Here is a 12,803-nt window from a genome sequence, read left to right as displayed (position 1 = left end):
ACCTTAATCTTTTTGAGCTGATTTTCTTTTTTTCAGTTTGGTGCCAAAGAGAACATAAAAGATTCCATATGAGATTGCATTGCTAAAACCAAAAGGAAAATATTAGGAACAAATATAATATTTTGAGGTTTCTTAGTTTGTTTTACCTCTAATACTGGGTAGACTGTTTACACAAATCATTTGCTGTAAAGTAACACATAATGAGTTAAATGTGTGCAATGTCACCATCAATTGTGTTCATTTGTGTTTGACTGACCAAACATTTATGGCACATTAAATCACTTTCTAATCACGTCATGAAGGAGGAGGAACAAACACACATTTCAAGCTTTCTTTTAAAAATACATAAGCTACAGTACATTTTCTTGGCAATCTCCTAACTTGTGGGAGACTCCACTAATAACATTTGCCCAAGGAGTTTATGAAGGTCTCACAGTACTTAGATACAGTGCTCCAAATGAAAAGGGGTGGAAGTTTTTTTAGGGAATGGATGTCTTTCTTTTCAATAGAGTCCTCTAACAATTCTAATCAATGTAGCTGCTCTCCTACAATACACTGTTGATTCACAGCTACCATTTAAATAATAGTTTTCTCTTTCAAACACAGTTTTAGGAGTGAGACAGCTTGGAGAAAGAACATCCTTTCAGCTAAATAAACTCAAAAAACCTTTTGCTGTTGGCAATTGAGTTGGATTCCCATGAAGAAATATGTCACAGTTTTTGTACATTTATTTTGCTTTATATTTCTACATACTCAGAGATCTTTGGAAATTACCATATTCATTTTACTTGTCTAGACAGTTAATTCTTAGTTAAGTAGCAGGCATCTTTTTAACTAGTACTAAGAGTCTTACATTCTCCCAACGCACTATTTGATGTCATTTTTCCTCTCAGTGCCATCCGAAGATGACATCTGAAGTAATACAAGTTAAGGCATGTCTGCATCCTATTCTATTTATAACAGTACATAATCACAGATACAAGAGCAAAACTGACATTGATAGCCTCCTCCAAATCAAAATCATTGCTATTTTTATGCTCATTTTGTGTATAGAGAAATACTCAGATGTAATCTGAGAAGTGCCGTGCAAAGCTGAGACTTCAGCTTAAAACTGTTCATCAGTGAGATGGTACAATCTGTCACAGTACCGAAATTATTATAAGGATATCTTATAAAATAAGAAAATACAGGATTGAAGGTGGGTAAAATAACGGCATAAGCGGTTAGATATATTTTCTGGAGAAATGATACCTTTACATTTGCAGTTTGTGACTTGCCTAAACATTTTAACTACAAATCCAGGTCATAAATGTGTCTGTCTCTAGTGCAGTTCCCCCATATTCATATAGTTGTATAAATTACCACTTCTGAACTGAGAGGTTTCTCACTGCAAGTTTAAATTCAGTATTAAAATAAATTGCGTTACGACTGGGGCTTCTCAGGATACCTGTATATTTGGATCTCCTTGAGAGAAAATCAATCCCTTCTGAATTTGGAAAGACAGAAGTTGAGTAAAAGTTTCAGGCCTACTTTTGATTTCAAGAGCCAGTTCACAAAATGAGTTACCTCAGTAATTTGGATACATTTGGGTGACTGTTACAAATGTTTCAGACTCCTAAGAGTCTTGGGTTATACCACACCAGACAAGAGTGAGGCAGACCAAAATGACCAGCAAGAAGTTGTTCATAAGAGATATAGTTTTCTTTTGGGATGTAAGTAGAAAGGATTAATACCAAAGTGACCATATGCTGATGAGTCATAGACAGTTCCCAAGTTTGGCTTCACCGAAGTAAAACTGCCTTTTTTTTTTCAGAACATGAATAAAGATGGAAACATCGTAACTGCAGACCGTGAAGCGCAGAGCCCAGTCTTGTTTCCATATTGAAAACTGGCATTTTTTTGACTATATATAATAGTCTGAAATATTTTTGACACACAATAGTCTGCTGTCTCCAGTTTTTGGAGGTCTCCAAAGGATACCTTAATAAGGATTTCAGGACTTCATAAGAGCTAAATAATGACTCACTGCCCTGCACTGCTATGTGCACCTCCATGAGAACAGTCCTGTCTTTCTCATCTGAAGACATTAGGCTTTTTTTTTCTTTTTTGCCTACTTGCACAATGGACTTGCAGTGGACCATGGCCCGCCTTATACTCCAGTGTTTCCCATACCATTAATAACACTCATGGGATTGGAAACTGACCATCCTTTATGTTTGGAATCAGCGTCCCAGAAAGGCACGAGGAAGGAAACACTGATTGCTGCAATCAAGGCCTTTGTCCAGTGACTTAGTACTGCTGCCATAGAAGTCCAGGAATAACTGGATTAAAATTTTACCACGTAAGCCCAAAAGAGCATTTTGCCTGAGGAGAAACATATACACAAATGATGTTGTAGGAAGATCAGGCTTCAGTTCCAACACATGCTCCTTATTTACTCTCACAGTCAGAGGTCCACTAGACATTTGAAGTAAAAGACCAAAATGATCAGTCCTTTCTTCTGGGTATTTTGTTGCTATATGGGATGTGTAAATCATATTTTTGTTTTAGCAGCAGGGGCTTTTCACATAGATAAACATGTGTTTTGTCTAAAAGAAAGCAAAACACAAAACACCAGAACTATCTCTCTAGAAATGGATGGTGCTTTGAGCAATGATTTAAAGGCCAAACACTTGCTGAATAAAAATAAAAACATAACTTGACAGAACCTGGCTCATCGCCAAATTTGCAGCAGAGAACTTTTGTATGTAAGTATGTGCTATTTTTTTTTTTTTTTTGGTCTTACAGAATCTGTTAATGTGTTCCTATCTGTTTCGTATTTGAGCCATGTTCTCTACTTAGCTCTCTGACAAACTGAATTGTGGACTAATACATTCTAATGAGACAAGACATTACCTTTATGAATGACCTCATAGAAAAGAGGTTGGCTAACATTGTTGAAAGGCCCGGTGCCAGGCAGCTCTGGGCTATGAAACCCAGCTTGAGCTCAGCAAGACAGATTGCATCATCCCCTTCTTTCCAGTTCCAGCTTGGGATATTTAGCAGATGAGCCTGGAAAACAAACAAGCAAAAAAAAAAACCCCACTGGTGAAGAACCAGAAGTACTTCCTCAAATACAGTACAGTATTGAAGAAGACAGCAGTGAATGATTTTCTTTGTTACTGACCTGACTTCTTTTGAGTACACAGAAGCACTCCAGGTATTTTAGAGTTTAAGTCTATGCTAAGAAATGTTCCAATCTTACCTATTCTAGACAAAATCTTACATTTCTCAAGCCACATTCTGGCTGTGACACTCTGCCAGGCCTATCCCCACACCTTAATGAACCACAAAATGTAAAGTTTTCCTTCCCTTCTGTGTACTCCTTTTACAGCACTTTGAACTACTCTCTGACTAATAAAGCACATAAATAAAATACAAGAATCTAATATAAATTAGATTGCAACTTGTGTGAAGCTTCAAACTTCTAAAGACATTGTCATTTAATAAGATATATGACATCATCTGTCTTTTCCCTGAAGAATTCGGTGAAAATCAAGACTTTTTCCTAAGACTACTATTTGTAAAGATAGACTAAAGAAAATAGCTGACCAAGACAGACCTGCAGTATTGACACTGGTCAGTTAGATAGGTATTAATATTGTTCAGCTATTGGCATAACTCTATCAGATTGTCTCTTCCATCTACTTTATACAAATGCATAAGGAATCACAGAGGCCTTCACAATTCTTTCCCTTCATAAGTTAGCATCACAGTTCAGTGCCTTGATAAAAACTGTTCTTGCAGACACCTTCATGGGAAATACAATAGAAAAATGCAGCATTTAAAAGATCCTCTGAACCTGTTTAAAGCAGAGAAACACTTTGCTTTTATTCTACAAAAAGACAGACTCCTTCCATTCACGTAGAGAAAGAGGACATCACAAGCAACTGTAATTGCTCTTGTTCTAGGCAAAGATTACAGGTATAAGGAGCTGTTAGCAGTCAAACCTTCTGAGTACCAGCATTACTGTATTTCACTGAATGAAGGTCTACCCAGCCAACCTTTTTTGCCAACACTGGCCTCTAGTTGATACTTTTAGAAATAATAAAAGAAGCAGGTCACAGTCTGCCCTCTGATATATTCTTCCTAGCCCTGTTAATCAGCAGTTTACGGAACTTCTCATTTTAGGATTGAATGAATTGACTTCACTGCATTTAAAGGTCACAGATTTACCATCAAAAATTTGCCTAATTCCTTTCCAAAGCCGATTTATAATTTTGATCTCCACAATACTTTTAGGAACAAATTTCACAGCCGAACTCTGTTTTATATGAAAAACCACTTAATTTTATTTATTTTCTACCTGCTACTTGGCAAATTCAGGTCTACATTGTCATGCAAGAAACACAAAATCATGCTAAATCTCCAATAAGACAATAATTCTATACTTTTTTTTTTAAGTATCCACAAAGAACTGACTTCAGATGATCTGCCTAGAGGCCACCAATTCATCTTGGGTAGCTCCGGTGTAATAAATGAGCAAAACTTACAGAAGCTGAGTGGTTAAAAACTCATCTGGAATCAACAGGAACTATGAACACTGTAGCTTTGCAAATTAGACCCTAGGCAGTTAACAAATGTCAGAGGATTTTGATAAGGTCCCTTGCATATATAAATAAAACTGAATTACCTTGTAACTGGATTACATGACAAAGCTTATTAGGAGATTTTTGTTTGGAAAGAAAAATGCTTACTGTTAGTGGGGATAGAAAAATTGTTTATGAGTGAAGGCAATGTAGCAAAACAACTCTGGGGAGAGACACTGTTCGTTGCCACGTTACCTTATTGTGATACTGCAACATCTGAGTGATAATTCTTATCTTCGGATGATAATTCTTTATTGAAATAACTCTAGAAAATACAAGAAAAAACAAAATAACTTTTAGCTGAGGGATATTTGGATAATGTATCCCAATACCTTTACTGTGTTGTCAAGTCCCACAATTAAAACCTCTCACTCATTTGGCTGTAAAGCATACCGATTGAAGTCAGACCGATGCAATATTTACATCTAGTCAAATTCTGTTAATAACCATCAGCTAATTCTACAGAACATCAAACTTCAGGAATTATTCAGTTGAATGTTTTACTCTTATGGAATTTGCAGAAGAAGAGTCTTATTTTAGCAGCTCTGTTCAGATACCGTACTCATTCTGTTAAGCAAATAATACACTCGCAATTATTATGTCATCTTTGGTGATTATCTTCATGTCTTTGAATCAACATAGTTGATCAAGTGTTCCAATGATGTCTGAAAAGAATCCCTTTCTTTCTGCCCCATCACACATTATTTATTTATAGTTGCTAGACATTCATCATATTTAAACACCTAAAATGATGATTTTGTTTGACATAAATCCACATGCAAATTCATCTTAATTTTTATGGATAATTCCAAAACTCAATATTGAAACTGATATCTGAACTCTGAATTTATAAAATAGGGGGCCTACTTCCATAATCTGCAGCTTGACTGCATCCTTAATTATTTAATGAGCCTAATATATACTCAACTGTGTACAGATTTAAGGTGGCTGGAAAAAAAGCTGTTTGAGAAATGAGTGGACTGATAACATTTTATGAAGAGATAAACAGACAGTTCAATAATTAAAAAAGCACTGAGCAAAACTAAAGAAAGAAACAGGCCAAAAAATCGGTTCTGTATATACAAACTAAAGGTAGAAAAAGAAGATAAAACAATCAAAACAAAAAATACTTTGAATTAATATGGAATCACCAGTTTCATAAAACTCTGAATGCTATAACTGTTTACATTGGTGTTTTGTAGGAAGTATCTTGGAAACTGCTGGTCTGCTTGAGCTTGATCAAAGCTAAATCATGAAACATATAAAAAAAGCTGTATGCACGATTTTAATTTATGTTATCTTTTGAAAATAGAAAACAAGCCTTCCTTCTAATTTTCCATTTCTTAATTAATTATTTAATTTAACATTTCATTTTGTTGAATTAAATTCATTTAAATGTGAGAAAACACAAGAGAATTCCACTATCAAAATAACACTTTTGCATTTTATTACATTAAATGTATTAAATCTATTAAGAATGCGCTAATCTGCAACTGGAATATTTTTAATGTATTTATGCAAACAATGTCAAAATAAAGTTTCTTGCATTGAAACGCAAAAGCATGTTTGGAAAATGAAATTAGGCATATTTATGTCCTGCATCATCCACAGACAGCCAGTTCTCTTGCACTCCGTGAACTTCTTCCAGAGAAGAAATTTTATTAATTATTTTTTTTATTTCTCCCCTTCCTTCAATTCACAACATGCGAACATTTGACAGGCCAGTAAAATCGGTCTCTAACACTGGCCAATCTATGTTCCAGATCTTTTAACAAATCATTGACATTTTAACTTTACAAAGGAGAGACTGGTCTCATTAAAACTAGGGTTGTGTGAACAAAACACAAAAAATGGAATAGCTTAGCTTTGTTGTAACCGTAGCTGTCATCTACTGACTGACTCTTTCATCTTCTTCCTTCAGGGAATACAAGGAGGAAAGCAGGACAAGAACTGGTGGTCCCTAATGTGTTAAGTGCCTTGTAAATCAAAATAAGCAATGTTTGGTCTTCAGTGTAAAAAAGGAGGATGGAGCTAAGAGAACACTGTATTGACACCATCATGTAGTGTATACCTTGCTTTCCCCCAAGCAGCGTAATTACTTGTAGAAGCAGATATACCAAGGAGCAATGAGGTATGAAGTTATTAAGGGTCCTTCTGTGCCATCATTAACACCAGCTGACACAGTACATGCACCCACGTAATATTGTTGCAACAACATAACTGCATTCCCTTTCCTCTCATTTCTATTGGGACTGTGTTCAGCTATGAATACTTTACTTAAACCCTAGGTTCTGCAAAATGATGAAGAGTACCAAAGCTTGTGTGCCAAGCGTCTCTTCTCACACGGTCTTTCTAAAGCTGCTAAATTAAAACAGTTCAGGCAGAATTTCGGGTATGCTCATCTCTGAACGTCTGAGAAAATCTTGTAATTTGTCCCCTAAAAATAATCCCTCAATATTCTTCAAGTGCAACAGCTCAGCAATAAAGCTGTGTGTGGCTATAGCATAGCTGGACACCAGAAGTTAGCTAATCAGAGGTAAGAACCAAAAACCTATTAAAAACTAATGAGTTTACCTCATAATATTGGAGGCATCTTCAGCATCTGGGTCAGCGCAGTATTTATTGGCAAGGATTAGGCACGCATCTGCTGACTCTATCTGAGACACCAAAGAAAAAGCAAACATAAATAGCAACCTCTCTTTCCAGCTCTTCTTTCATCATAAAGTATTATAGAATCCAACACTGCCATCACGAGTGTGAATGTCAGTCCTTAATACTGCTAATCAAAAACGGTACAAGACTAACGTGAGTTAATGTGATGATAACAGCTCTCATATACACATAGCAATTTCATGAAACTTGCTTACGATACTCAGACCAGGTCAGTAATTCAATTATTGGCTCTTGCATTATATCAGCTGAGGCATGAAGGTGTTAATGGAATACCTTTTGTAAACAGATACTGCAATTTAGAATCCTAAATACATAGGAAGTTTCTGTTATCGGTACAGTGCTCCCACAAGTCCTGCAGCTTTGTTTGGGAATTTAAGTACCTTCCTATTAGGGACAGGACAAGGTGGCTGAACTGACAATTTAGAATCTCAGCACCATTTTTAGAAAGCACGAGGAGAACTGATCAGTTCACAGGACTTCCACGTTCACACAAATCTCAGCTCTATTTAACTCAAAGCAGATGACAAAAGTATTTTTCAGTGTATACAACCAAATACCAACACAAAGAAGGGTGGAATACAGAACACAAAATACCAACACACAATTTTATGGTCACAATTAGAACACTTTGTTCTGATAAACTGAAACAGTGTGTGTTGGGCTACAAAAGGTTAAGCAATTTCTACAGCCAAAATAGACCAAAGACATGATTAATACTCCAGAAGGTGTTAACCTTGCAGTAAAATATTCTTGGCTTAAGTAGCCAGTTTACATCCCATTAAAAAAAAAAAAAACAAAACCAAAACACAACATAAAAGAGTTAATGCTGTACCTGACAGCTTGCCATCTTTTTTTTTTTTTTTCATTTAAGCTTTATACTTTGCTTTAAGAGTACAAAATAATTTACCATAAAGAATTCTAGACAATAAAACCATCTCATTTTAGGTACCAAAAATCTTAATTTTTTTTTTTTTGGGGGGGGTGGGTTTGTTTGGTTTTTTTTAGGATTCTAGACAATAGAAAAAGGGTTTGACAGGTGAAACCTTACTTTCCAATCGTTCTGATGAAGGTAAGACAATAGCATTTTAAGCAATTACTGTAAGACAATGTTCTATTATATCAAACATTAATGTAAAATAGACTCTTGAACTAAACCCCAATGAAAAATTCATAAAGAGTTCAATGGAACGGCAGACAATGTCTCTTAAGTCACAGCATTACTGAAACTTTGAAGATCTAAAGATATAGGGAAAACAAGGTTTATAAGGATAGATATTATAATTTATTAGGCAAGCTAATAGAGATGGAAAAACAATCTTTTGGGGTTACACAAAGAGCTTTACTGTTTCTTTTCCAAATAATGCAATGAGTACTTCAAAAAACGTCAAACAGCAAAACAGAACAACAGAGCTGTTACCTTCACTCTCGCCAGGTCATGGGGATTAAGGACTGAACCCTGATAAAATTCCACCTGAGTGAAGTGTCGTTTAAAAAGAGCTTCCAGCTCAAGGTTAGGGGAGATACTGCATTGGGAAGAGAAAGAAAACACAAGACCAAATGATAATTCAGCTTCCATAACTGCCCCATGTCCTTCAATTATAAACAAACCCATTTATTTATTTTAGGTATTCAGACTTCTGCTGATGCTTTTCCTGTGGTGTGGAAACAGTGTGCAGTACTTAAAAGTCAAATACTATACTGCTTTCACTTCCTTACTTCTGTCTGTGGAACTTCTGGCCCATTTCATTGTGCTACTCATAATTTTTCAGTTTCTCAGAGACATGAATCCAGAAGAATTGGTGCAAATAGTTGAAAACATCCTCATACAGTAATTGCCTAGTAAGACAATAATCCTCAGCCTGTCCCCACTGTTCTCAAAACAGCCGATTGCATCAGAGCGTGCGATGCAAAATCACCAAAAGCCAGAAAAGAAACCCTACGGGGACCTTGTGGCCTGTATGAAATATGATTAAAAGATACATAATTATGCTGTGACTTTCTGTCTCATTTCATTTTGCCACAAACAAAGAAAATTAAACGTATCACAATCTATTACATAATGTGGCACCAACCTTGTAAATAGCTTTTCTGATGGCACTCATTAAAACAGAAGGGATTTAATAGCTACATAGTAAGTTTGTCATGTCAGATGCTAAATTTAATAAGAAAATAAAACAGATACATGCAAAAATTTGCCTGTGAAGGTACAGAAAAAAGCAGGCACAAACAAGTAGCCAGGTGCAAAACTCCCTCCATGTGCATATGCAGTTTCCTGATTCCTATCACCATGTATTTTCACCATGGAAATCTGGATCTCTGCTTACCTCTCACAGTCAATTCTTATTACTTAGAGACGGGAAACAAGCAAACAAACAATGTAGTTGCTTGAGGTTGTCATCTTTAGTTCAAATTGGAAAGACTAGATATAAAAATTGCGCAAGTGCTGCGGATTCATAGTTTTTCAGCTTCCTTTGTTGAATGATCACAAATGATTCTTTTTATTTTTAATCGTTTTCCTTGACAAGGAGAAAAATGCAGAACTTGCTGCTAAATGTGAAAATATTACTCATTCATAGCTTGCAACACTTCTAAAGAGATGCCATTCCAGAGCAGAAAAGACCTTTCACACTGTCTCTCTGCGTAGCACATGGCTACTTCTAGCAGCTTCTCCCATAAGCACACCTCTTGGATGTTGTATTACATGTAATGCAGAGCCTGCAAACCGCAATCACCTTAAGACACCTTTCCAAATCCCACATCAGAAATGCGCAAGCGACTGTATGTAGGTAGCTATATAAGGGTAAAAGAGCAGTACTAATTATCACCATGGCTAGAATTTCTTTTCTATCTTAGCTATCTCTGTAAAGAAATATATCTCATTTATGTTAAAACTATATCTGCACCTACGTTTTTCTTTTTATAAATAGTTTGCAGTATGAAATAAGCATTTTTTCCCTAGTGAAATCAAAGGTGAAAATATGTTTTCAGATAGCATAAGTTCATACAACATACAGTAATTTTCACTAATTTTACTGATTTTAGCAATTTTGGCAGTTTCACTAGAAATATTTGCCACTAAAGAAAATTCTCATATCTATTTATCAGCATTTCAATATCTTTACTTTCATAGTTCCATTTCCACTTCAACTATGTGTTTAGCTATCTACCTCACAATCGACAGGACTGGGTCTGAAGTCTTTCTGCTTGAAACACCCATGCTTAGCAATGGGTTATAAAAAATTGCAGAAAACAATTCTATTTTCAAAATACATTGTTAACAAAAGTAATTGCAAACATTGCTTTTATGGCTGTTTGGAGCCTGAAAGATCCTCTGTCTTCCCCCCAAAAATACAGCTTAATTTAATGAATTTTAATAACAGATGATAAAACTAATCTGGAAAATTACTCACTTATGCAGAAAGACGATTTCTACGTTGACATCATCCCTATCCTTGTGCAGGAAGTCCTTCAGGAAGTTGGACACGCTTTCAAGTGTTATGTGACCACAGACAACTATGTGCCTGTTACAGAAAAATCAGAGTTAATCTTGCAAAGAAGGTAAAACAAGCAAGCATGAGAGCAAAGAAGGAAATGATAATTTATTGGCCAAACAAAAAGAGTATTAGTCTCTTCTTGATGTTTCTCTAGATCCTATTCCATGAAGTCAGAGAACAAAAACATGATTTCCAAAAGGTGCCCTGCAATTGCAAATACATATACACTTTCATTTGCAAAGACTACTACTAACAAGCCATTTGGCCAAGTTGTATTACACATTTAACAATAAGTGGCATCACTTATATGTATGTTTACACGCTGTATTAACCAGTCCCTTTCAAAGTCATATTTCTTTATTTTACACATCATTCTCCACATCTCTACCTCCTATACTGAGATTTACTGTTTAAATTTTTGGTTTACGATGTAATGAGACAGCAGATCTCCCTAAAATGATTCGATATTTATCCATGGCTGAAACCAGACACTTATGCCAATGTAGGCAGAGCAAAGCTTGCCAATTATAAGGCAATCTTTTTCATACCATAACTCCTACAGGTAGAGTACTTTATAATAAGAAATAATTATTTATTGCAGCATTTCAAGATCACTTAGAAAATCAAAGTTTGTACAGATTGTGATGTCACAAAAGTTCCACCTGCTCCACATTTCCTTTAACATTTGTATCTGACCATGTAAGATGGAAGCATAATATATACCTACATACACATTCTTGAATGCTACACATCTTAAATTATGAGAGGCTGAAGAAAAGGCCTAGGAAATTGCACTTTTCCTGACTTAAGGGGTCTTTGCTGCTTTATTGTTGTAAAGCAAAGTCCCAAAATTTGTGATTAGAATATCGTACATTGTCTCACAATTTCCTTCATAGAATAAACTCAACCCCAGCTCATTACTGTCGCGGGCTTAAGACAGACAGTGACTTTAGTATATAGTGACTTTAATATGCCTATTTCTAACACTTCCAATTGGCACCACATTATTCACAGAAGTCAGGAAGATGGACAAGGTAGCATAGATACAATTCCTGAACTAACAGTCAACTTCATTACAGTCAGATCGTCTATGCACAAATGCTACAAATGCACTATTTCGCAAACTTATTTGGCAGTTGAGCTGCCAAATGTGAAGCAAAGTAATTCCATGGGTAAGAAGCAGACCATCCAAATCTCACCTACTTCATAACTGGTTTGTGGAAAACTCAGTAAAGCAGAAGCCTCATTGGCTCGGAACAACAAATAATAGGTGGAAGCAATTATTACTTATGTAATGGGCTAATAGGAGTCTGGTCTTGCTTCATAATTTGATGCTTGATGAAATGTGCGTAAAAAACACATAGAACTCATTGGAAAAAAGATAATTATGCATAACACAATAAATCAATTCATGATGCAGTGAATAATTCCACCATCATGTACTGTTACTTTTGCAGTAGTTCATATGGTCACTAGAAAAGCAAAACATAGCAAAGTATTATACCAGTCCAGCACACCTTATGATATTGATCTACTATTACCACTTTTACAAATAGCCTAGCACAGAGTTTTCAAGCTTTATTTAGAAATATGATAAACACTCCTTTTGCATGAGTTCTTAGTGACATCACCAGGACTCAGATGTAATTTTAGAAATAGCAGTGGTCAAAAACTTAAATGGTTTCATCCCTTTTAACAGGTAAGGAATATGTTTATATGAGACTGATCGTGCTGTTTTGTATTTAACATAGGACTCAATACTACGAACTTCTGTTGCTAAACTAGCTATTCAGAGTGTCTGCTTTCGCTTCAGTAAGATTTTGCTCAATTTCAACCAAAGTTTTTGGTGCAGTATATGGATAGAGCACTGAGTTCTTGGACTGTAAACACTTAAAAACACAAAAATCCCTGAGTTAAAGCTTTCCTGTTTTATGAGGTGGTAAGCACAATATCAGAAAACAAGACATAAAATATATTAGCTCATCCTTTTTTGGTGCAAGGGGTCCTT

At 35.6% G+C, this 12,803-nt stretch overlaps 1 protein-coding gene across 21 annotated transcripts in view; it reads right to left on the bottom strand.

Annotated features, from left to right (window-relative positions):
- KCNMA1 (potassium calcium-activated channel subfamily M alpha 1) overlaps window positions 1-12,803 on the bottom strand; it is a 506,659-nt gene that overhangs the window by 143,975 nt on the left and 349,881 nt on the right. For 20 of the 21 annotated variants that reach the window (XM_054204500.1, XM_054204499.1, XM_054204501.1 and 17 more), the window contains 5 exons: window positions 10,712-10,822; window positions 8,719-8,824; window positions 7,203-7,285; window positions 4,824-4,893; window positions 2,896-3,051 (listed from right to left, as the gene is read on the bottom strand). In XM_054204500.1, coding sequence (XP_054060475.1) covers window positions 2,896-3,051; window positions 4,824-4,893; window positions 7,203-7,285; window positions 8,719-8,824; window positions 10,712-10,822 — 526 coding nt within the window. Of the gene's footprint in view, window positions 1-2,895; window positions 3,052-4,823; window positions 4,894-7,202; window positions 7,286-8,718; window positions 8,825-10,711; window positions 10,823-12,803 lie in introns of those variants that run through there. The other variant, XR_008466873.1, reaches the window with a different exon arrangement.

Source organism: Rissa tridactyla, chromosome 6 (assembly GCF_028500815.1).
Source record: "Rissa tridactyla isolate bRisTri1 chromosome 6, bRisTri1.patW.cur.20221130, whole genome shotgun sequence".
Taxonomy (NCBI): domain Eukaryota; kingdom Metazoa; phylum Chordata; class Aves; order Charadriiformes; family Laridae; genus Rissa; species Rissa tridactyla.
This window is presented reverse-complemented; position numbering and strand designations above follow the sequence as displayed.